Here is a 22031-nt window from a genome sequence, read left to right on the forward strand (position 1 = left end):
CAAGTCCATTTTTGTTTTTTTAATCCAGATCAGGAATCTCTGCGTTTTAATTGGGTTTCTTAGTTATTTATATTTAATGTAACTATTGTTATGTTTGAGGTTATTTATGCCATCTTATTTGTTTTCTATTTGTCTTATTTGTTTTCCTTTGGCATAACCAGTAATCTTTAGTATTCAATTTTATTTTATTGACTTATTTATATCCCTTTATATTATTATTTTTAAAATGCTTTTATTGATTTTTAGAGAGAGAGGAAGGGAGAGGCTTAGATAGAAACATCCATGAGAGACTCTGCTATTAAACTCATTGAATGAATTTTTTATTTCAGATGTTATTTTTTCATTTACAGAATTTGAGGTTTATTCTTTTTTTAGGTTTCATTTCTCTGCTGAGGTTTCCCATTGTTTATGTTTTCTTATAAATTATTTAACATAATTATAATAGCTGTTTTTAATTCCATTTCTGCTAACATCTGACTCATCCCCAGGTTTGCTTCTATTAAGATTTCCTCTTGATTATAGTTTACATTTTCCTGCTTTGCTAACTAATTTTTTCTTTTTTCTTTTTTTTTTAATATATATTTATTGATTTTTTACAGAGAGGAAGGGAGAGGGATAGAGAGTTAGAAACATCGATGAGAGAGAAACATCGATCAGCTGCCTCCTGCACACCTCCTACTGGGGATGTGCCCGCAACCAAGGTACATGCCCTTGACCGGAATCGAACCTGGGACCCTTGAGTCCGCAGGCCGACGCTCTAGCCACTGAGCCAAACCGGTTAGGGCTTAACTAATTTTTTCTTACACACTGGATGTATTTGGTTAAGACATGGTAGCAACTTTGAATTATCTTCCTTTAAAGGGTGTTGACTTCGTTCCAGCAGACAATTCAATTTTGGCCAAAAAACTTGAAGCCTGGTTAGGACAAGAGTATTTCAGTCCTGTCTTATTCCTAGGGACTTAATCCTTAGTCCTGGGACTTTGGATTTACAGTACACCTACGGTGTGGTCCTTGTAGGAGTTCAATAAAAATCCCAAGGTGTTTACCAAGTCCCTCTAATATTATAGGTCCTGAACCCCAAACGGTCTCTCTAACACTGTGGAAGCTTCCAAAATTTCTATTTAGACATTTTACTTTTTCACTATGTTCCTTGCAATCTCTCTCTGCAAATGTGTCCATTTAGAAGGTAGCTAAGACTTTGAGCGAACTTTGCACATGAATTTGGTTTCCCCTCTCTGTAGCTCACTCATTTCCCAGATTTCTCCTTCAATTTCCGGTTGCTCTGGTGTTTTGCTGCCTCTGCTTCTTCAGTCAGTCACACTGCCACTCTCTGCATGAGCCACATTTCTCCCTGTGCTGCAGGGAATGGTAGGTGAAGTGTCCTCAGGGGGAAAGCTTGTTCAATGTGGAATGCGTAAAATCCTTTTTTCAAGGATTATATTCCACCTAGTTTTTCTTGCTTTTGGCTGGTCTCCATGCTTCCATACAGTTATTTTTATATTTTGTCTTGCTAGTGGGAGGGTCTGACACAAGTGATTTTGTCACACCAGGAACTGGAGGTTTGTCTGGTTATCATTGATTTGTGTTATACATAATATTTTTAAATTATTGCATAAATAATATGAGGCCTAGGAGCAAATGAGTGTGAACATTCTTTGAGAAGTATAATACTATAGGACACAGGGACATATGCTCTTTGGGTAGGTTGAGCATAGGTGGGAGTGCTTCTCTCTCCACTTAAAATGTCAAACTACCAGGGAAATAGCTATGAAAATGATAAATTATGTGTGCATTGATATTGTGCTTCTTTTTGGTATTTATTGGAGGGGCCCTAATTCTGAGAGCAAGACTCTCAGAAGACCAAGCAGATCCTCAGGCCTTTTGAACTTGAGGTTCAAAGGAAATTCCTTTCCCACGGGGAAAAATGACCATCATAAAGTATGGTGGGTGAAAGGGTGGGAGTGGCTGAGGAAAGATTGCAATTCATTTGTGGTCCTATTCTGCTTTGCATTCACATTATGAATGATGTCTGGAAGGAGAAAGGGTTCAGAAACCAGGTCTCCATCCTCCACCAAGGATCTATTCTACATCCCACCCTCTGTTCTGGTCCTATGTAGTTTACTTCAGAGGTTCTGGCTGGAACCCACCTGCCCTGACATCAATTAAGACCCCAAAAAGCGTTTCAACAAAAACCACTTTAAAAATTCAGAGGTACTGGCAATGCAGGGGGTGGGGGATGGAGATGCCTCAAAGTTTTGCTCAGTGAAGGAAACAGTTCAAGGCAGCTCTAAAATGGGGGGAAACGTGGGATTTGTAATCTGTGCTTCTGTGCTGGAGGACTCCCCCTCTACAACATAAACCTCCCCTCCCCCAATAAATGACATGCTCTAATAGCAGTCCTGATTTGGGCACATCCTGAGGCAGAGTGACTCAGCAACTGCCTGACAGCTGGCCTCCCCTTGGCTCCACGTCTGATCTCCTTTCCTTTAGGTTTAGTCAAGGACTTTGACCTGGAGAAGAATAGGGTTCCATACTTTAGCACCATGGTAACCAGTTCTTTCTGAGTAGATCAGTCACTTAGTGATGATGATGTCACCCCAGCGACCAATCCAGACAGATGAAGCACAGTTGCCATGGTGACAGGAGTCAGAAGCTGTTTCCTTGGAGAGCATGAGAGTCTGAATTCCCCCTGAAGTTCAGGCTGCCTCTAGGTAGAGTGCATGGCCAGCTGGAGATGCTCAGCTCTACCGAGAAAGCCCAATCCAAGCCACCTAGTGTCCCTGGACCAAAACAATGCTTCCTAACAGGTCGAACTGTTCACTCTTGCCCTCTACCAATACATTCTCCAACAGTGCTAGCCAAAGAGCATATGTCCCTGTGTCCTGTAGTATTATACTTCTCAAAGATTGTTCACACTCATTTGCTCCTAGGCCTCATATTATTTAGGCAATAATTTAAAAATATTGCCCTAACCGGTTTGGCTCAGTGGATAGCGCGTCAGCCTGCGGACTCAAGGGTCCCAGGTTCGATTCTGGTCAAGGGCACATCCTCAGTAGGGGGTGTGCAGGAGGCAGCCGATTGATATTTCTCTCTCATCGATGTTTCTAACCCTCCCTTCCTCTCTGTAAAAAATCAATAAAATATATTTTAAGATAAATAAATAAATAATAAAAATATTATGTATAACACAAATCAGTGATAACCAGATAAACCTCCAGTTCCTGGTGTGACAAAATCACTTGTGTCAGACCCTCCCACTAGCAAGACAAAATATAAAAATAACTGTATGGAAGCATGGAGACCAGCCAAAAGCAAGAAAAATTAGGTGGAATATAATCCTTGAAAAAAGGATTTTACGCGTTCCACATTGAACAAGCTTTCCCCCTGAGGACACTTCACCTACCATTCCCTGCAGCACAGGGGGAAATGTGGCTCATGCAGAGAGTGGCAGTGTGACTGACCGAAGAAGCAGAGGCAGCAAAACACCAGAGCAACCGGAAATTGAAGGAGAAATCTGGGAAATGAGTGAGCTACAGAGAGGGGAAACCAAATCCATGTGCAAAGTTCGCTCAAAGTCTTAGCTACCTTCTAAATGGACACATTTGCAGAGAGAGATTGCAAGGAACATAGTGAAAAAGTAAAATATCTGAACAGAAATTTTGGAAGCTTCCACAGTGTTAGAGAGACCATTTGGGGTTCAGGACCTATAATATTAGAGGGACTTGGTAAACACCTTGGGATTTTTATTGAAGTCCTACAAGGACCACACCATAGGTATACTGTAAATCCAAAGTCCCAGGACTAAGGATTAAGTCCCTAGGAATAAGACAGGACTGAAATACTCTTGTCCTAACCAGGCTTCAAGTTTTTTGCCCAAAATTGAATTGTCTGCTAGAACAAAGTCAACACCCTTTAAAGGAAGATAATTCAAAGTCGCTACCATGTCTTAACCAAATACATCCAGTGTGTAAGAAAAAATTAGTTGGTAAAGAACCAGGAAAATGTAAACTATAATTAAGCCCAAAATCAAGGCACTGGTATCTGGTGAAGGCCTACTTCCTGGTTCATAGAAGGTGCCTTCTTGCTGTAACCTCACATGATTTTGGGCGTCCCAGCCTCTAGCACTGTGAGAAATAAATTTCTGTTTATAAGCTACCCAGCTGATGGCCTGAATAGAACCAAAAGGTGGAGGAAGGGTCAATTGGCTCTCTCTGCTTGAGCCAGACATCATGTTGCTGGTTCTCAGGCCTTTAACTTGGATTGGGACATCTGGAGTTTGTATGAGCTGAGCAACGATGGCTCGATGGCTGGTCTCCCCTTTCCCAAGGGCAAACTGACCACAGGCATCAAAAAATTAAATGTGCATAACCTTTGGTTGCAGAATTCTTTTTTAAAAAAAATACATTTTATTGATTTTTTACAGAGAGGAAGGGAGAGGGATAGAGAGTTAGAAACATTGATGAGAGAGAAACATCAATCAGCTGCCTCCTGCACACCTCCTACTGGGGATGTGCCCGCAACCAAGGTACATGCCCTTGACTGGAATCGAACCTGGGACCTTTCAGTCCACAGGCTGATGCTCTATCCACTGAGCCAAACCAGTTAGGGCTGGTTGCAGGATTCTTTGTGTGGTTTCTTGGGGTCAGGGCTGACATGACTGCTCTGTAGGGGACCCCAGTGCTCAGGTGACACAGTGAACATCAAAAAGCAGAGTAAGGTCCCAGGCCTGCCTGACCTGGGTTTCTGGAGGGATTTCCTTCTAGAAATGGAAGAAAAACCAAGACACATTTGAAAGCTGTGGGTGGGGATGGCTGTCATTCCAGTTGTGAGTTCACCTTGCCTTTCACCTGCTTTAGAAATGATCTGTGGGAGGAAGGGATCTGAAACCAGGGGCTGTGCTCTCCGAACACCACACCCCAACCTTCCTGTCCCACCTGACTCTGGTCATGTCCAAACCCCATCCATCTTATCTCCAGAAAAGTCTAGAAAAAGCTTACTTGAGAATTGGCTTTAATAATCCAGATTTGGGTCAGCCTGAAATTGCCCTTCTTGAGAAGATGAGGGAAAGTGTAGGATTTTCAATGAATGCACTGAGGCAGGGATTGCCACTCTCTTCCCCACCCCTCCCCCACAAAATTAAAAAAAAATGTTTCAATAGCAGTCTTGATCTAAATAAGCCTTGAGACCAGTGATTCAGGCACTTGTAAAAGTCTGAAGTAGATTTCTGTAGGCGCTTCCCTGATCCCCACCTCTAATCCTGTCTCCTTCCTGGGATTTTCCATTAGACAGGCCCCGTTGGTCCCCTGAGCCTGAAGAAGAATGGCAGTTCCTTGTTTGCGTATTTGATAGAATCATGGCAACCAGTTCCCGTCCTGAGGTCAGTCACAGGACCAACATGTGATCTGGCAACCAATCCAAGCTAAGGAGGCCCAGCTACCATGGTGACAGGGGTGGAGACTAATTTCTTTGAAAAGGGTGAGGGCCTAAAGCACCTTTCAGACGCAGGCTGCCTTTGGATGGAGCCCGGCTAGGAGCTTCCCAGTGATGCTGCCATGATCTTAGTCCAAGGTATCACCAGACCCCAGCTGGACAATTCAGTAGCTCCAAACAGGCCTACCTCCTTCTCCCTCTCCCTTCCTCTCTGAAATCAATAAAAATATTTAAGAGAGAGAGAGAGAGAGAGAGAGAGAGAGGGAGAGAGAGAGCCCAAATAAAGGATTTCAAAATTTCTGAAAGAATCTCATCTTAGGGGACAGTAAAGTTTCTTTTCATGCTTGCCCCTAGAAGACAAAGATGGGAGACAGCAAATAGCAGACATACTTCCTAATACCTTCCTTTGCAGATATCACTCATGGAGCATGAGATTGTTTCTGGCTAAAATCAGACAGGTGCTCTCTTCATTCAATTCACTGGACTTCCCATAGCTCCTACCTGTACCCCTAACATTCATGCTCTTCCCAGTTGCTCTGTCTTCCAGACCACAGGCCTCACACACCTCAGCCCAGTGGTTTTGGTGGTGAAGGCTGCTTGCCCATCCCTCATGCAGGTCTCTGGGGCATAGAACCTGGGTATCTTCTGGTCTTCACATGTTGAGTGATATCATCCTTCTAGAACAGTCCTGCAGGGTAAAAGGATGGAGAGTTGACACTTGGGAGAGTCTGATTGGCCCACCCCAAAAACCAGAAGTTGCTTTCCCCTAAGTCCACAGGGACCACAAGGCATTGGAGGGATCAGAGACTGGCTAGGGTACAGAAGTTTGCATCCTGCCCACCTCAGCATTTGAATCCCTGCTTTTATTAGCTCTGTGACCATGGGAAACGTAATTAAATTTGCCAAGCTTCAGTTTTCTCATCCATGAAATGACTAACCTCAGAGGATTGGTAAGAGAATTAAAGGAGATAATGCATGTAACTTTCTTAGCACAGTGCTTGGCATATAGTAAGTGATCAAATGGGAATTTAATAATAATGCTGTTGTTTCTTCAGTGAGGTTGAGGATGGAAAGAGTGCTTTAAAACACTAAGGTATTACTTGCACATTAGATACTATTAGTAATAGTAGTAGCAATTTGAGCTCAAAACTTCTGAACCCTGCAACTATGAAACTGATTTTAGAAAGGGTCAGACACATTTTTCTGAGGAACCCACCTCCCACTCTCCACCCCCATCTTTCATGTCATCCATTGCCATACACTGAGCTGCCCACTGCCCAATTCGGAGTCTGGCATATGTGGGGATGAGGAGGGGTTCTGACTGGGGACCCCATTATTCCTGGCTCTGGAGCACTCACATAGCACCAGTGGGTTGGACCAGTCCCAAAGAAAATGGATGCTGTCTCTTCCAGGTACTGTGCTTCTCTAGAGACCCAATGTGAACAGCTTCCCTGTGACACTGGGAGGCCACCACCCCTGTTTCGCCCAGGGTCTGGGGAGGTAAGGTTCCAGAGGTGGGTGTGATGAGAAAGCTCAGGCAGAAAAGTTTGGGGAAGGAGCTTTTAATGTCGAGGTGGGGATTCCCTCTCTACCCCTATATCTGACAGGCCCAGCCTCTCTCCTCCAGCAATTCGGGGCTGATCTTGAGGCACAGTTGCTGGAGCAACCTTGCCAGGATTGGAAGACTGGGTCGATGACCTCTTGGAGCGGTCTGGCCAGCTGCCCTCCCACTTGGCTCTGTCCCTCTAAGGCAGTGGTTCTCAACCTTTCTAATGCCGCGACCCTTTAATACAGCTCCTCATGTTGTGACCCCCAACCATAAAATTATTTTCGTTTCTACTTCATAACTGTAATTTTGCTACTGTTATGAATCATAATGTAAATATCTGTGTTTTCTGATGGTCTTAGGCGACCCTGCTAGCGGTTCTCAACCTGCGGGTCGTGACCCACAGGTTGAGAACCGCTGCTGTAGAGCCAAAAGAAATGAAAACATGTCCACACCAAACTTCTATACAGATGTTCACAGCAGCATTATTCATTACAGCCGAAAAAGTAGAAACAAACCAAATGTTCATCAACTGATGAATGAATAAATGTGATATATCTATACAATAGAATACTGAAAGGTAAAGAATTTTGTTTACTTTATCTTATCTGGGCAAATCCTGAACTTCTTAACTCCAGAGATTAAAAAGCAACAATAGAAAATGGAGCTTCAGGAAAAAAGCAAACCCTAACTGAAAGAGTAAAGTTTTTTTTTTACAGCTGTCCGTTTTATCTTAAATCTCCAAGGTCTTCCCCCTTCGCCAGTGATGGGAACAAGACCCTTAAACCTGTCCCAGGAATCAGCCCTGAGCTAAGAGCAGACAGAGCAAATAGTGCTCTGACAGATAAGAAAAGCAGGACATGAGATTACCGGATGGGACTGTTGACTGAAAACTTAGGCCCTGTCATTAAACATGTTATTAACGAGCCCTGTTGGAATTTCCTGGCGACTTTGTCCTCTCTTCCCCCCTCACATGTGTAACCCCCCGATGTATGGTTTTTGCCTATATATACTTGTAAGACTTTCTGCTCGGGGTTCGACTCCTCTGCTCCCGTGTGAGTTACGAGTTGAGCCCCAGCGCGCTGGAATAAAGCCTCTTGCTGTTTGCATCAAGTGACGCCTCCTGCAGATGATTGGGGTTGCCGTCGATCCGGGGGATAGAGTAAGGGTCTCCCTCTGGGGGTCTTACAATACTATCTATATAATAAAAACCCAGTGGTCATAACTCCATAATGACCAAAGACCGGTCACCAGGAGGTGCCTTGACGCTGCATCCCATGATGTGCTGGGTCTGAGTCTCGAGCGATTTCTCGTGCTGGGCCCCTAGTTCATCAATAAAAAGAAATGAAGTACTGATACATGCTCCAACATGGATGAACCTTGAAAACATTAAACTAAGCGAGAAGCTAGTCACAAAAGATATACACCGAGTGGCCAGATTATTATTATCTCTGAACACATAATAATCTGGCCACTCAGTGTATGTCCTATATAATAAAAGGCTAATATGCAAATTGTCCCCTCGACCAGGAGTTCGACCAGGCAGGCTGGCCAACCGCCCATGTCCCCTCCCCCTGGCCAGGCTGGCCGGAACCCACCCATGCATGAATTCATGCACCGGGCCTCTAATATATATACAATATACATACACTGAGTGGCCAGATTATTATGTGTTCAGAGATCATAATAATCTGGCCACTCAGTGTATATGTATTGTATGATTTCATTTATATGAAATGTCCAGGATAGGCAGGGTGTGATGCTGAAGGGTGTGGGTTTCTTTGGGGTATGATAAAATCGATTGTAGCGATGGTTGCCCAACTCCATAAATATGCTAAAAACCATTAAATGGGCAATTATATCTCAATATAGTTATTTAAAAATCACAAATAAATTTAGTTTAACAAAATGGAAGCATTATAGCTTAACACAGCTTTCCCCAAACCAGTTATTTAGGAACCACAAATATGGTTTTTGGCTTATCTTTGTATCATTGCACTATGGTTGGCTTACTTTTGAAAGTTGATTCATGTTTTTTTTAAGAAATATTATTTTAAAAGGAAGCTTTTCCACTATAAATGGAAAAATCATTATCTCTATAACTATTATAGATAACGGTAATTATAAAAAACAAAGAAGAAAATTTAAAAGTGAGAGAGCCCTGACCGGTTTGGCTCAGTGGATAGAGCGTCGGCCTGCGGACTGAAGGGTCCCAGGTTCGATTCTGGTCAAGGGCATGTACCTTGGTTGTGGGCACATCCCCAGTGGGAGGTGTGCAAGAGGCAGCTGATCCATGTTTCTCTCCGATTGATGTTTCTAACTCTCTATCCCTCTCTCTTCCTCTCTGTAAAAAATCAATAAAATATATTAAAAAAAAAAAATAAATAAATAAAAGTGAGAAAGCCCCTCAGCACCCTACCGTGGGAGAAGGGGCTTTGGCAGGGGGAGCTGGGCTTTGAGGCAGCGATCCCTTTTACCTGTCAGGTAAAAGGAGGGACCTTGACAGTTAAAAGACAGGTACCACATGCAGTTTGTACATGCAGGTATATGTGTGGGGTAGTGTGTGCATGTGTATGTATATATGTGTGTGTTTGTGTGTATATATAAATTTGTGGTATATATGAATACCTGTATCTATATGAATATGTATGCATGAGCATGTACATGTGTATGTGTGTGTGTGCATAAATGTGTGTTGGCACATACATGCAAGCTTAGAAATGTCACCTGCTATGTGCTATGGAGGAATCCAGAATGTGTAGATTCATGGTTCGCTCTGCATTTGGATCTCCTTTTTTTCTTTTTTTTTGTTGCATTTGGCTCTCCTTTGTCAAGGCTTCCTTATTGGTTAATTTTTGTTTTAATATTTCAGTCTTCCTTGAGCTGTGCACTAAGCAAAGTCCCTGGAAGCTGAGTTCAGTGGAGAGCAGCGCCCTCTGGGGGAAACAGAGAGATGAGCCAGGGGAAGGGGATTTTCTTGGAGAGCCCAATTGAAACTCGCATCTCTAGTCTCCATCCAGGGTCAATCTGGGAGCTTCTGGGTTTATTAGGCAAGAAGGGGGCATTTCTTTACTTCTAACAATCCAATCATTTTAGAAGCAACCCCTCTTTCAATTTAGAATGCTTCACTTTTGTGTTTGGAAGCCTTTATGCTTTTTTCTTTTTCCCTTAAAAAAAGTATTTTTACTTTATGATTGTGAAAAGTAATGCAGATAAACAAGTGGATAAAATATAAAGGTTCAGCTCAACGGATTATTAGTGTGAACAACCATGTGATACTCTGCAGGCAACAGAGCACTGCCAGTACCCCAAACACCCCCTTGTCCCTTCCAGATTACAACCCTCCCTCTCTTCTTCCTCCCAAAGTTAATCACTCTCCTCACTTTGTGGGCATAACGTCCTTCTTTATCTTTGTTGTTGTACAACATAAGTACACATTTGTAAAGACTAGTGTTTAGAAATGTAATTATATAGTGTGCTAGCTTCCTAGGGCTGCCACAACAAACTACCACAAACTTGATGGCTTAAAACAACAGAAACTTATTCTCAGTTCTGGGGGCCAGAAGTCTGAAATCAAGGTGTTGGCAGAGCCATGCTCCTGCCAAAGGTTCTCTGGAGGGTCCTTCTTTGTCTCTTCCAGCTCCTGGGGATACTGGCATTCCTTGACCTGTGGCAGCATCACTCCAATTACTGCCTCCATCTTCACATGGCCTTCTTCCCTGTGTCTCTAAATCTCCCTTTCCTTTCACTTATAAAGATAATAATCATTGGATTTAGGCCCATCCTAAATCCAGCATGATTTAATCTCAAGATACTTAACTAATTACGTCTGACTCTATCTTCTCAATTAGGACATTCTAAAGTCCTAGGTAGACATGAATTTTTGGGAGACACTATTCCATTCACTCAGTAGAATATGTATTATTTTGTGTTTGACTTCTTTTGTTCAATATTACATTTTAAAGATTCACCGGTATTGCTGAATGTAGTTATATCCTACTCATCTTCATTGCTGTATAGTTTCCTATTGTGTAATAACATTACATTACCGTTCAGAGTAGGATGTACTTTGAAGCTAACAAATCTTTAGGTTCAAGGGTCCTCATCTTCAGACTTCTTCCAAGGCTCTGGTAGAAGCCCTAGCAATGTGTTCACACGATCAAATATTTTGTGTGTGGTTTGCAGAAGTAATTTGTTATATCTTCTCATTTTAGTAGTACCTTTTTCTCATCTAATTGCCCTGGATAGAAACTCCAGTATAATGTTAACTAAAAGTGGCAAGAGCAGCCCTAGCCGCTTTGGCTCAGTAGAGCGAGCGTCGGCCTGCAGACTGAATGAAAGGTCCTGGGTTCGATTCCGGTCCAAGGCACATGCCCGGGTTGTGGGCTTGATCCCCTGTAGGGGGTGTGCAGGAGGCAGTGGATCAATGATTTTCTCTCATCATTGATGTTTCTATCTTCCTCTCTCCCTCTCTGAAATCAATAAAAATACGTATTTTAAAAAATAAATAAAAAAATAAAAGTGGTGAGAGCAGACATCCTTGTCTCATTTTTTATCTCAGGGGGAATGCTTTCAGTGTTTTCCCCTTTTTTAAGTGGGGGGCTGGCTAATGGCTAAGGGCTGAGACCTAAGGCCTAAGCTGGGCTTCAAGACTATTCTGGGAATGGAAGTAGGGAAGAGCACTGAGGGAGGACTGAGGATGGGAGAAATGACCTTTCCACTGTGGGCCCACCCACCTTTCACACACTTCAGGCATGGGCTTCACGAAGAAAAGAGATTGGAAATCAGCTCCCAGGAGTTGTGGTCTCCTCTACCTGCACCCCAACCTCCCCTGTTCTGGTTCCAGAGGTTTAAGCCAGGGCAAACTCCACCCCTCCAATCACCAAATAAACACAACAGCATGAGTTTAAGTGAAAAATCCACTTTAATATCCTAGCTTCAACTCAGCTGAGAACTTCCCTCCTCCAAGTACAAGAGAAGTCTTTCCAAGAGGCCTCAATCCACTAAGAGGTTACGGCTCAGAGAAGGGTACAGCTCAAAAAAGCCCTAAAATGAGAGGCAACATGGGATTTGCAATCAGTAGAGACCAGATGGGGGTGCCCCACCACTCACCTCCCACCAACGTGGGCCCCAGCAAGAGAAGCATAGTTGTTTCACCCACTTACAAGTGCTGCAGTCTTGTCCTTGATCCCTTCTCTGTCCCCTCATTATCCCCTGGGGGCTGATCAAGGCCCAAGTCTTGAGAATAATAGGGACCCTTCTTTTTCTACACGGTAGTACCAAGACAACCAGCCCCATCACCTAGGCCAGCCACTTAGTGATGGTGATGTTGCCCCAGCAACCAATCCAGGCACTAGAGGGGGAAGGAGCCCAGCCCGATGGTGATGGGTGGGGTGGGAGTCACCTTGAAGAGGGTGATGGTCTGGAGCACTCCTGTGGTGCAGGCTGTCTCCCGGATGGAGTGCATGGCCAGTTGAGGGCTGCCTAAATCCAGTACACGCAGCCCCAGCCGAGAAGCCAAGATAGGTCCAATGGTGGTCCCACAGGGAGAGTCATTCCGGACCATGAGATCCTGGGGAGAGGTGAAGAGGTTTTTGAGTAACATGTAGTCTGTGCTCATTAAGGCCAATGAGGAAGTCACCTTACAGCTTCAGGGCTGAAAGGGGCCTGGCAGATGGTTTACCTCTACCCCCTAGGAGAATGGATGTGACCAGCTAAAATCACAAAACCAACATTAGATGGCAGGCAGGGGAATTAAAGAAAAAAAGTATCCTTTATGCCACTCTCTTGCTTAACACATACTCACCCCCATATAACACACAAAGAAAAACCACTCTGTAGTTTTGCTATTGAAATTTTTAAACTATTTTCTTTATATTTTAGTGAAAAACTATATAAGAAAATCATGTTAGATAACAATACTTCAGTATAAGGGAAAAACAGAATTATAAAGTCAAATTAAGTAATAACTACTCTTATTTTTTAAGAATTACAGTATTAACTCATGATTTTCAAAATACATATATTATGAATTTTGACACTTCTAGCTATGCCCTCCCAATAACAATGAACACTCTTGGTGCCAGACCATGGTCTCTGATATCATTATCTATTAAAAGCTACCAAGTCTGGGGAGAGAAATGAACAAGATGAGCCTGTAGTTTCTTGTAGTGCCAAAAAGCAAGAAAACTTTAGCCATGTCAAAATACACAGGCATTACACTGGAAGGATATCAGGTAGTATGATTCCTCCAACTTCGTTCTTTCTCAAGACTGCTGTGGCTCTTCAGGGTCTTTCGTGGTTCCAATTCTGTGAAATATGCCATTGGTAACTCCAGGAAACATAAATCTGATTATGAATTCGAAGACAGACAATACAAACAGCAGTTGGGTGGAGCCGACCTGCAACAATCTTTTTTTTCCTTTGAGGTTACAGAAAATCGGCACATAGACAAGGCAATTAATTCTCAAAATAAAAATACCTGTCTCCATCAGGTTCCACATCACATTCTATTTCACAGGTGCGTTTTCTTTTCTCTCTACAGGGTTATGATCAATTCTTTCTGGAAATAGTAGTTTCTCACAAACTCCTCCCTGATCGGTAAGTACTGTGACATTTCACTAGGTTCCATGAAGAGGAAAGGTGAAACATGCATTAAATTAGCAATTTTGCTCTCTTGCAACGTATGTACTTATTACATGTTTTGTTAGCCTTGTGGTAGTCTCATGTCATTCATTCTGATAAGCACTGCATCAATTATCAAGAAAAATTACAATAGCAAAAAAAAGCTGCAAGGCATTACTCTAATTTTCATACTTATGCTTGAAATTCCATAATCATGAAGCTCATCCTCAAACAGAACTTCTTCAAACCAATCTATTTTCTGGCTTTCCATTTCTCTGTATCTATAAGATCGGTTGTAGGTGCAACCTTTAACTTGAGTGACTCTCCAAGAAATGTTCCTTATAATCTGTTGTACAGGTCCAATTGTATGGTTTAATAACCTCTGTGGAGTGTTCACCCTCCGTCCTGCTTCCCTGCCACTCTTCCACACAGGCTACTTTAGGCATTTGTAGCACTGAACTCAATCCCAAAGCCATGCTGGATTCTTAAAACATTGTCTCCAAACATCATTTTGGGGAGAGGTGGTATATGCAATTCGTCAGCTAACTTCTCCATGGCCACTGACTTCATGATGTGGATCTTGGTTGCCATCAGCTTCCAGGGCCTGGAAAAATCCTCCTAGTGGCTGTTCTGGAAGGTGGGGAACATCATGGCCGAGGTGGGGCCCACATGGACCTCCTGGAACAGGCTGGAGTGGCGGCAGTGGACAACGGTTCCTCCGCCTGAACCTTCAAATTATTACTGCTTATTGACAATGCACCTGGTCACCCAACAGCTCTAATGGAGACATACAAAGAGATTCATGTTTTCACGCTTGCTAACACAGCATCCATTCTGGAGCCCACAGATCGAGGAATAATTTTGACTTTCAAGTATTATTCTTTAAGAAATGCATTTTATAAGGCTATAGTTGCCTTACAAAATGATTCCTCTCATGGATCTGGCAAAGCAATTGAAAACTAATAGGGTTCACGATTATAGAACATTCACAATTCATGGGGAAATGGTCATAATATCGACATTAACAGTTTGGGAGAAGTTGATTCCAGCCCTCACAGATGACTTTAAGGAGCTCAACTTCAGTGAAGAAAGTAACTACAGATGTGGTGGAAATAACAAGAGAACTAGAATTAGCAGTGGAGCCTGCACATGTGACTGAATTGCTGCAATCTTGTAAGATTTTTTTTTTTTTTTAAATATATTTTATTGATATTTTACAGAGAGGAAGGGAAAGGGATAGAGAGCTAGAAACATCGATCAGCTGCCTCCTGCACACCTCCCACCAGGGATGTGCCCGCAACCAAGGTACATGCCCTTGACCGGAATCGAACCCGGGACCCCTCAGTCCGCAAGCCGACGCTCTATCCACTGAGCCAAACCGGTTTCGGCGTAAGATTTTTTTAAAAAAAATATATTTTATTGATTTTTTACAGAGAGGAAGGGAGAGGGAGAGAGAGTTAGAAACATCGATGAGAGAGAAACATCGATTCAGCTGCCTCTTGCACACCCCCTACTGGGGATGTGCCCGCAACCAAGGTACATGCCCTTGACCGGAATTGAACCTGGGACCCCTCAGTCCGCAGGCCGACGCTCTATCCACTGAGCCAAACTGGTTAGGGCAATCTTGTAAGATTTTAATGCAACTCTAAGGGCAGGACTAACTCACCATGTGCCATAAGCACACTGTACCTTTAATCCTCAGAGAAATCCAGCAGAATAGGCATCGTCATCAGCCCCATTTTACAGGTGTAGAAACTGAGACTCCGAGAAATTAGAAGACTAGTCCAAGGTCACAGGGCTAGTACCATGGCAGAATTAGCATGGATCCCAGCTCTGCCTATATCCAAAACCCCTGTTCTCCTCACTCTACTGGGACCCTCTCCACTAAAGGTTGTCTACCATGCTCCCCACTCATTGAGGGCCCACCTGCTTGTGCCCCTCTGCTCCCTTCTAAGGCAGTGCCTGCTCTCACCTGCAGGGGCACCCCGACATTGTTGGCCACCCTGCGGATCAGGGCCTCTGAAACTGCATTCGAAGCATAGCGCTGCTTGTTGTTCACCTTGATGACAGGGCCCTGGGGAGAGGGAAACCAGGAATCAACAGTGAGGCCGCCAGGAGGCCCAGAACCAGCCAAGCTGACAAGTTCTGAGAAAGAACCAGGGCACCTCACCTTGTGGAATAAGGGCCGGTGGTTCTCCTCATGCTTGTCCCTGTAAGAGGCAGTTTAAGAGCAAGAGATGGCAAACAGGAGCCAGGCCTGTAAACACCCACCTCTTCCACAGCAGACATCACTAACGGATCACAGCATGCTTTCCCACCAGCCCAGCAGCACCTGAGTCATGGCAAACAGTGTTCTAGGCAGCCTCTAGCAATAGATGGAAATAAGTTCGCAGATAGAGCTCAGGCATTATGTGACTTTGACCAAGCTCAGCCTGGGAGCAGTCAGAGCAAGTTCCCACTGAACCTCCCAGTTGATTGAGTAAGGGGAAAGGGGAAGAAGCCATGGCTCAGGGTTACGCCCAGCTGTCCAGCTGTGTGAAGACTGCATGCCTGGCATGGTACACTCACAGGTAGTTGGGGTGCACAGCATGGGCCATGTCTGCGCTGATCATGTAGGACTTGGGTATGGCTTCCTCGAAGGCCGTCAGGTGCTGGGGTGAGGCCGAGATCCGCCGCAGCACCAGCTCCGTCAGCAGTGACTGTGCCCCCTGGGCACTTTCAGACCCCACCTGCCAACAGTAGAGACCTGGCTCTGGGGGTCTGGGCTGAGGGACCAGAGTTGGAGGCCAGGGAGAGGGGCCTAAAGCACACACTGGCCCAGGACCCCACTGAGTCACTGGGTGAGGAATGTGGGATGTTATCAGCAACTTCCCCAACCCTAGTGTCACCAAAAACCTGATGGTGAGCTGGGGTCAAACTAATCCTCAGTCATCTCTGGGGCAGAAACAGCACTTTCTAGTGCAGCGGTCGCCAACCTTTTGGACCTCACAGACCACCAGTGGCCACCGCTGTTCTAGTGGGCTCCCTGCACGGCCCCCTTCCTTCTCCCAACCCTGGTAACCAGGGCTCGGCACAGGTGCCCCACCGCAAGGATGAACCTTCTTTTACGCGTGTAACAGAGACTCTGTCTATGGCATCTCCTACAACAGAACATCCACGCTATCGCTAAGCACATGACATGCCAAGGTGAGGTGACATTCCTACTTTCCTGTGAAGCTACACATGGCCGTGCTCAGTTCTGTGGAATGTAGGCAGTGATAAATGGCGTCTTTGGGTCATGCCCTTTAAAGGATGGGCAGGCACTACCCCTATGCCCTTTTCTCCCTTCCTACTAACTCAGTATAGACGTGATGGCATGAGTTGGAACAGCCACCCTGGGTCCTGAGCTGGGAGCCCTGTGTTCAGGATGGCAGAGACCTGTCCCGAACTGCTAACTCTGACCTGTGCGGTTACATGAGAGAACCACCCAGCTGTTCAAGTTCTGTTACAGCGTTTAAGACAGCAGCCCAGCTGTCTTAAATGAGGACCCCCCATGTGCTGCCCTGGGGCTTTGAGGATGAAAGGGCACAGAGAAATTGGGAGGTATGGTCACACTAGAGGCAGATAAAGGCTGAGCCAGAGGGGACCGAGTGCTAAGGGAGCACAGGCAGCGTCTCCCCTGCTGGCTCAGTGGGCGCCTGGCATGGGCTGGCCATGAAAGACTCCCCAGAGGGTCCCCCAGCCCAGCCCCCCGCATACCTCTTCATTGTCATAGAGGGCAATCATGCGCACATGGGGATCAGCAGCCAGGGAGGCAGGGGCCGCGCAGGAATCGATCAAGGCCTGGTTTGGGGGGAGGTGGGGACCAAAAGCATCATCCTCACCCCTCCTGCTTCTGTAACTCGGCCCACCAACACCTCGGAGGTGTCTATCCCCACCCGCCTGAGGGCACTGCCTGGGAGAGGGTGGTGGGGGACCCTGAGATGGGAGAAGCCACCCTATGGGGTTCTTCTCCCACACCTTCCCATGCAAAAGACAGGCAGATGTGTAGGATAGATGGGAAGGGCTGAGAATCTCATAAACTCAAAAGAACCACACAGATCATGCAAACTAATTGGCCTCAGCAAAAAGATTGAGGTCCAAGGGAGTGACTGTGGTTCCATCAGGGTGACATGACTGGCTGGCTGGTGGCAGAAGTGAATATGTGTCCCAGGTCTAGCTCTGGTCTCAATTACAGCCCAAAATCTGTCTCTAAGAACAGGATGGGAGGGAAGAAGAGGTGTAAAAAGGGCAGAGGGAGGGGCAAGGGTAAGAGGAGAAATGGTGGGAATACCAGGGTGGCTAGGAGGAAGAGATCCCCAGGCACAGAGAGAAGGCTGGGTGGGCGTAAGCCTGGGGTAGGGGGATAGAGAGGAGCAGAGAGAGATGGGTGATACTGCCTGATGGGCTAAGGCCTTTCCCTGGAAGCAGAGTTAACTTAAAAAAGAGGCAGCAGGAGCAGGGTTAGGACAAGACACCATGGTGCCCCAAACAACCTCTCAGCCCTCCCCCACTGCACCCCAGCCTCCAGATCAGTGCAAGGATGGAGCCAAGAGGCTGCAGCATTTAGACCCCTCCCCATGGTCCACCAGCACAGCAGACTGGGAGGGGTGGGGGGCTACAGCTATCTCACAACTGTTGGGGCTTCAGACTGCCTCCCACCCCATTATTCCACCTCTCCTGGGGCTGTGTGCCCCGTGGGGGTGCCCCAGCTCACCTGCAGGGCACAGAAGCAGCTGTGCAGATTGTCTAGTCGAGGGGCAAAGATGAACTCCTCATAAGCACCACCCAGCACCTAGGAAGACAGGACAGTCAGCCTGACCTTTAAACCCTCATCCCAACTCACCTGCTCTCAAGGGCCGCAACCTCTCCCTGACCTCTGGCTTAGGACTATGATACTGCTGTGCAGGGCTGAGTGCAGAATGGGGTTGGGCTGGAGCAGAGGGAGGGGAGGTTGCAGGCCTATAGTTCCTGACAAGTTCCTATGGGACAGGAAAAGGGAGAATCTGAATGGTCACAAGAAAAGCTAAGGAAATAAATAAAGGAAGAGAACAGCTAACACACAGAAACTTAGTGCACGTTCCAACAGGATCGAACATCCAAAGCCTTAGCAATGTCCTATGGTCGGCAACTGGGAGGGACGTGAGGGCAGACTCCAGAAAAGGAGTGGGTACATCGAGGCCTCTTGCCCTCAGAGGTTCAGAACCAGTGTGGGTCACAGAGGACAGGGCCACCTGTGGTAGAAACTCCTAAGAATCTTGGAAAAACGGATTCCCAAACCCCACACCAGAAAGTCCGGGAAGCAGGTCTAGTGTGGGAAACTACCATTTTTTTGACACAGAGGTAGGTGGTGTGTCTTCTGGGATGAACAGAAATGAGAGTAACTGGGGGACTGGCAGAGTTGGTGAGTGCTTCGGGGGCACACTGGGACAGGCTGGGATTCCTGAGGTTTCCCCCCATGAGATCTGCAGCCATTCCTCACCGCAGGCTGGGTGTCTGCAAGGCAGAGCTCCATCTCCAATATGTCCTCAGGGCTCAGCCCCAAATGGCCACAGAGAAGGGACATGAGGACCGAGTGATGCCGGTCATCCTGCAGGGCAGAAGGATGCTAGGAGGAGGGTCTGCTCTTCCCTCCTCTCCCATTCTCAGGGGATCAGTCCCTTCCACACTGCTCACCCCTCCCGGTGAGCAGGGGACTGTCTTACTGCAGCATTGAGAGGCCCTGGCTCAGCAGTCCCCTTCTCCAGCTCCTCCTGGACTGCTGTGGCAAGGATGGGGACTCTGTGGGGAGACACATGAGGAGGGGCTGTAGGGAAGGCTAGAGGGCAGAGCAGGGCGGCATACCTCAGCTCAGGCATCTCTTGATGGGGTGCCCTTGCCCTTCAATTTCTAGTCTACCCCCCATCAATGGCAGAGTAGTGAGGGCCCTTGGACATCACCTGGGCCCCAAGAGTAGAACCTGAGGGCGGCTACCATTAGGTAGTATTCTCCCAGGTCCCACTGGGGCTCCTTCCATCACCGGGTGCCACAACCCATCCCTCCCGGTCACCACAGCCCTTGCCCAGTCTCACAAGTGTGTCTCTGTGTTGGGCCCAAAGTTCTCATTGACATTTCGCTGCAGATGGATGGCCAGGTGTGGGATGCGAAGAATGGGCCGGTCCACATGCACAAGCCGCTGCTCCAGCCGGTCTGAGGTAGGGCACTGTGGCCAATCAGGCCTGGTCAGCCCAGACTGCCTCCCAACCACAGCTGGTTAAAGCCCCCACTTCACACAAACTAACCAAGGTGGTCCTCTGACCTGGACCATCCCAACCCCCTTCCCCAGGGGAGCTCTCCACAGGTTCCCTGAAGGAAGGTGACAATCTTCAGGCAGTTGAAGCTGAGAACCTCCCAAGTTCCATCCGTTACTACCTTGATAATGATGCGTCCAGCCAAGGTCAGGTCACGGTCAAACCAGGTGCTCCAGATGCCACCACCATAGGTCTCCACACCAACCTGATGGAAGCCCACTTGGCTGCGGCGAGATCGCCGTTTCACCTGAGGGTGAAGATGGGGAATGTGATGTCAGGGAAAGCTGCTTGGCATGGTTTGGAGATGAGAAAGACTGTTCACAGGCTAAGTAACAGAATGAATACTCAGGGTAGAGAAGGGCCCAAAGTGTGGAAGAGGCCCTGCTCCAGGGAATAGTGCCCCGAATATGTACCTCTTGGCTCTCTTCTGTCCTGTTCCCTGCCCCTCCCATCTCAGCACAGCCCCAGTTTCTTACCCGAAGGCAGGGGCTGTCCGTGTGGGCACCAATGAGGCTGAAACCATTGCCAGGAACATACTGGCCTCCCACAGCAAAGGCGATGATGGTGGAGGAGTTCCTGGTCAGGAAGTACTGGGGGCGGGGGAGGGGAGGTTTTGAATTGGATTAGCCAGCCTGCTGGCATATAGGACTTTGAGCCCCAGCCTAAGGACCTGCCTTTTGCCCCTGCCCCATCCCTGGTACCTTGCTCTCGGGCTTGAGATCCCAGCTCTCCGTCTCCTTGAGTTCATGGAAGCCAGCCTGGAGGAGACGGCTGCGACACTCGGCCACAACTGTGAGGAAAGACCTTGCTCACAGCGATGGAAGCCGGTAGGGGCACACCAACTCCCACTCTCCTCCGCTGCTCTGGGCACTTACCGTGGAAAGGAGAGGGACTCAGGTTCACGAACTTGATGAGTTCCCGGGCCGCAGCCTGCACCGCCTCTTTGCTGGCCCAGCCGTTCATGGCCACCTAGGGGAGGGGGCGCTCAGAGGCTCCAGGGACTTCCACCCCAACCACGAAAGGGACCGCTCCAAGGCTCAGAATGCTGCCTCTCCTAGTTCCTCGGAGAGACGCAAGCCTGACCGAACCTCAATCTGCAGAAAGCTCCGGCGCTCGAGCCAAAGTATCACAACCCCAGCAGCGATCCCCGCCCAGCTCGTCCAAGACGCCGCGCCCCGAATCCTTAGCCCGGCCCCCAAGTCCCGCCCCACGTGCCCGCCCAGCTGAGAAATCCCGGTCGGGTCTCTAACTCCAAGCCTGCCAGCACCACGTGCGTGATCCCTTTCCGAAATTAAAGCCCTATTCTCCAGGGAATACCCCAACTCCCCTCCACCCTTTCCTCCCGCCCCCCAGTCTCTCGCAGGCCACCCTTTTACAACCTCAGGACGGTCAGGTCACGCGGGGCTGGGCTTTCGGTTTCGCTCAGGGATGGGCGCGGCCCCAACCCTGCGTGCTAGGGAGCTGGGGCCCGAGCCCGCCGGGCTGGGTCTGAGACCGAATTTCGAGCGGGGCGGGCGGTGGCCACCTACCTGCATTGGCCCCACTCGTGGGCTAGACTTTACTCGCTAGGCCCTTGCACTTGGCCAGCCCCCGCTCTCGCCGCGCCAGGCCCGGCCTCGCTGTCCGCCAGTCCCCGCCAGCCCTGCCCTGCCCGCCTCCTCCGCGGCGATGGCGGGTGCCCTCTGCCGCACCGGAGGTTGTAGGACAGCCGCCAAACACCGTCCCCACCCCTCCTGGAGGTCAGAAAGTCAGAAAAAACTTGCCCCGCCCGCCAGCTCATCTGGTCTGACGGATACTGTACAAAGTGCCCTCTCTTTCATAGGCACCCTGTGATGGTAAAAGCAACACGACTAATGGTCATGGAGCCTCACCATGAGCTTTGGCTTTATGATAAAGCTTGAGGTGTCATCTCATTTAATCTTCACAACTGCCCTATCGACTTTGTACTTCTACTGTCATCATTTATACATGAACAAACCTACACACAGAGACCAGTAACCTGTCCAAGGTAGTAAATGGCAGAGGTGGAGTTTGGACTTAATTAATTAATTACAGGGCCCTGGAACAACCCACTCTCAGATCTTTTCTGGGCCTTTCTTTTTCTTGGTAAGTGTTATGTTACT

At 47.2% G+C, this 22031-nt stretch overlaps 1 protein-coding gene and 1 pseudogene across 4 annotated transcripts; both read right to left on the reverse strand.

The window, feature by feature from the left end:
• Positions 1-5987: 5987 nt before the first annotated feature.
• Positions 5988-21597, reverse strand: DNPEP (aspartyl aminopeptidase). Of its 3 annotated transcripts, none has more exons than XM_080668936.1 (15): positions 21438-21597; positions 20784-20877; positions 20610-20698; positions 20385-20498; positions 20030-20155; positions 19690-19820; positions 19324-19399; positions 19101-19208; positions 18336-18413; positions 17339-17422; positions 16169-16329; positions 15771-15810; positions 15573-15674; positions 12381-12548; positions 5988-6118 (listed from the first exon to the last, which is right to left on the reverse strand). In XM_080668936.1, the coding sequence occupies exons 1-15, from the start codon at positions 21441-21443 to the stop codon at positions 6083-6085; spliced, it is 1413 nt and encodes a 470-aa protein (XP_080525062.1). In that variant the 5' UTR covers positions 21444-21597; the 3' UTR covers positions 5988-6082. The 3 variants fall into 3 exon arrangements, with proteins under 3 accessions (XP_080525062.1, XP_080525060.1, XP_080525061.1); XM_080668934.1 differs by lacking the exon at positions 5988-6118 and adding an exon at positions 11879-12022; XM_080668935.1 differs by lacking the exon at positions 5988-6118 and adding an exon at positions 11879-12022 and having other exon boundaries at positions 20784-20962; positions 21438-21557.
• Positions 13343-14331, reverse strand: LOC308248681 (TIP41-like protein; annotated as a pseudogene). Its single transcript has one exon. The product of its transcript is annotated as a TIP41-like protein (transcript).
• Positions 21598-22031: the final 434 nt, after the last annotated feature.

This window comes from Plecotus auritus, assembly GCF_963455305.1.
Source record: "Plecotus auritus genome assembly, chromosome: 5".
NCBI classification, from domain to species: domain Eukaryota; kingdom Metazoa; phylum Chordata; class Mammalia; order Chiroptera; family Vespertilionidae; genus Plecotus; species Plecotus auritus.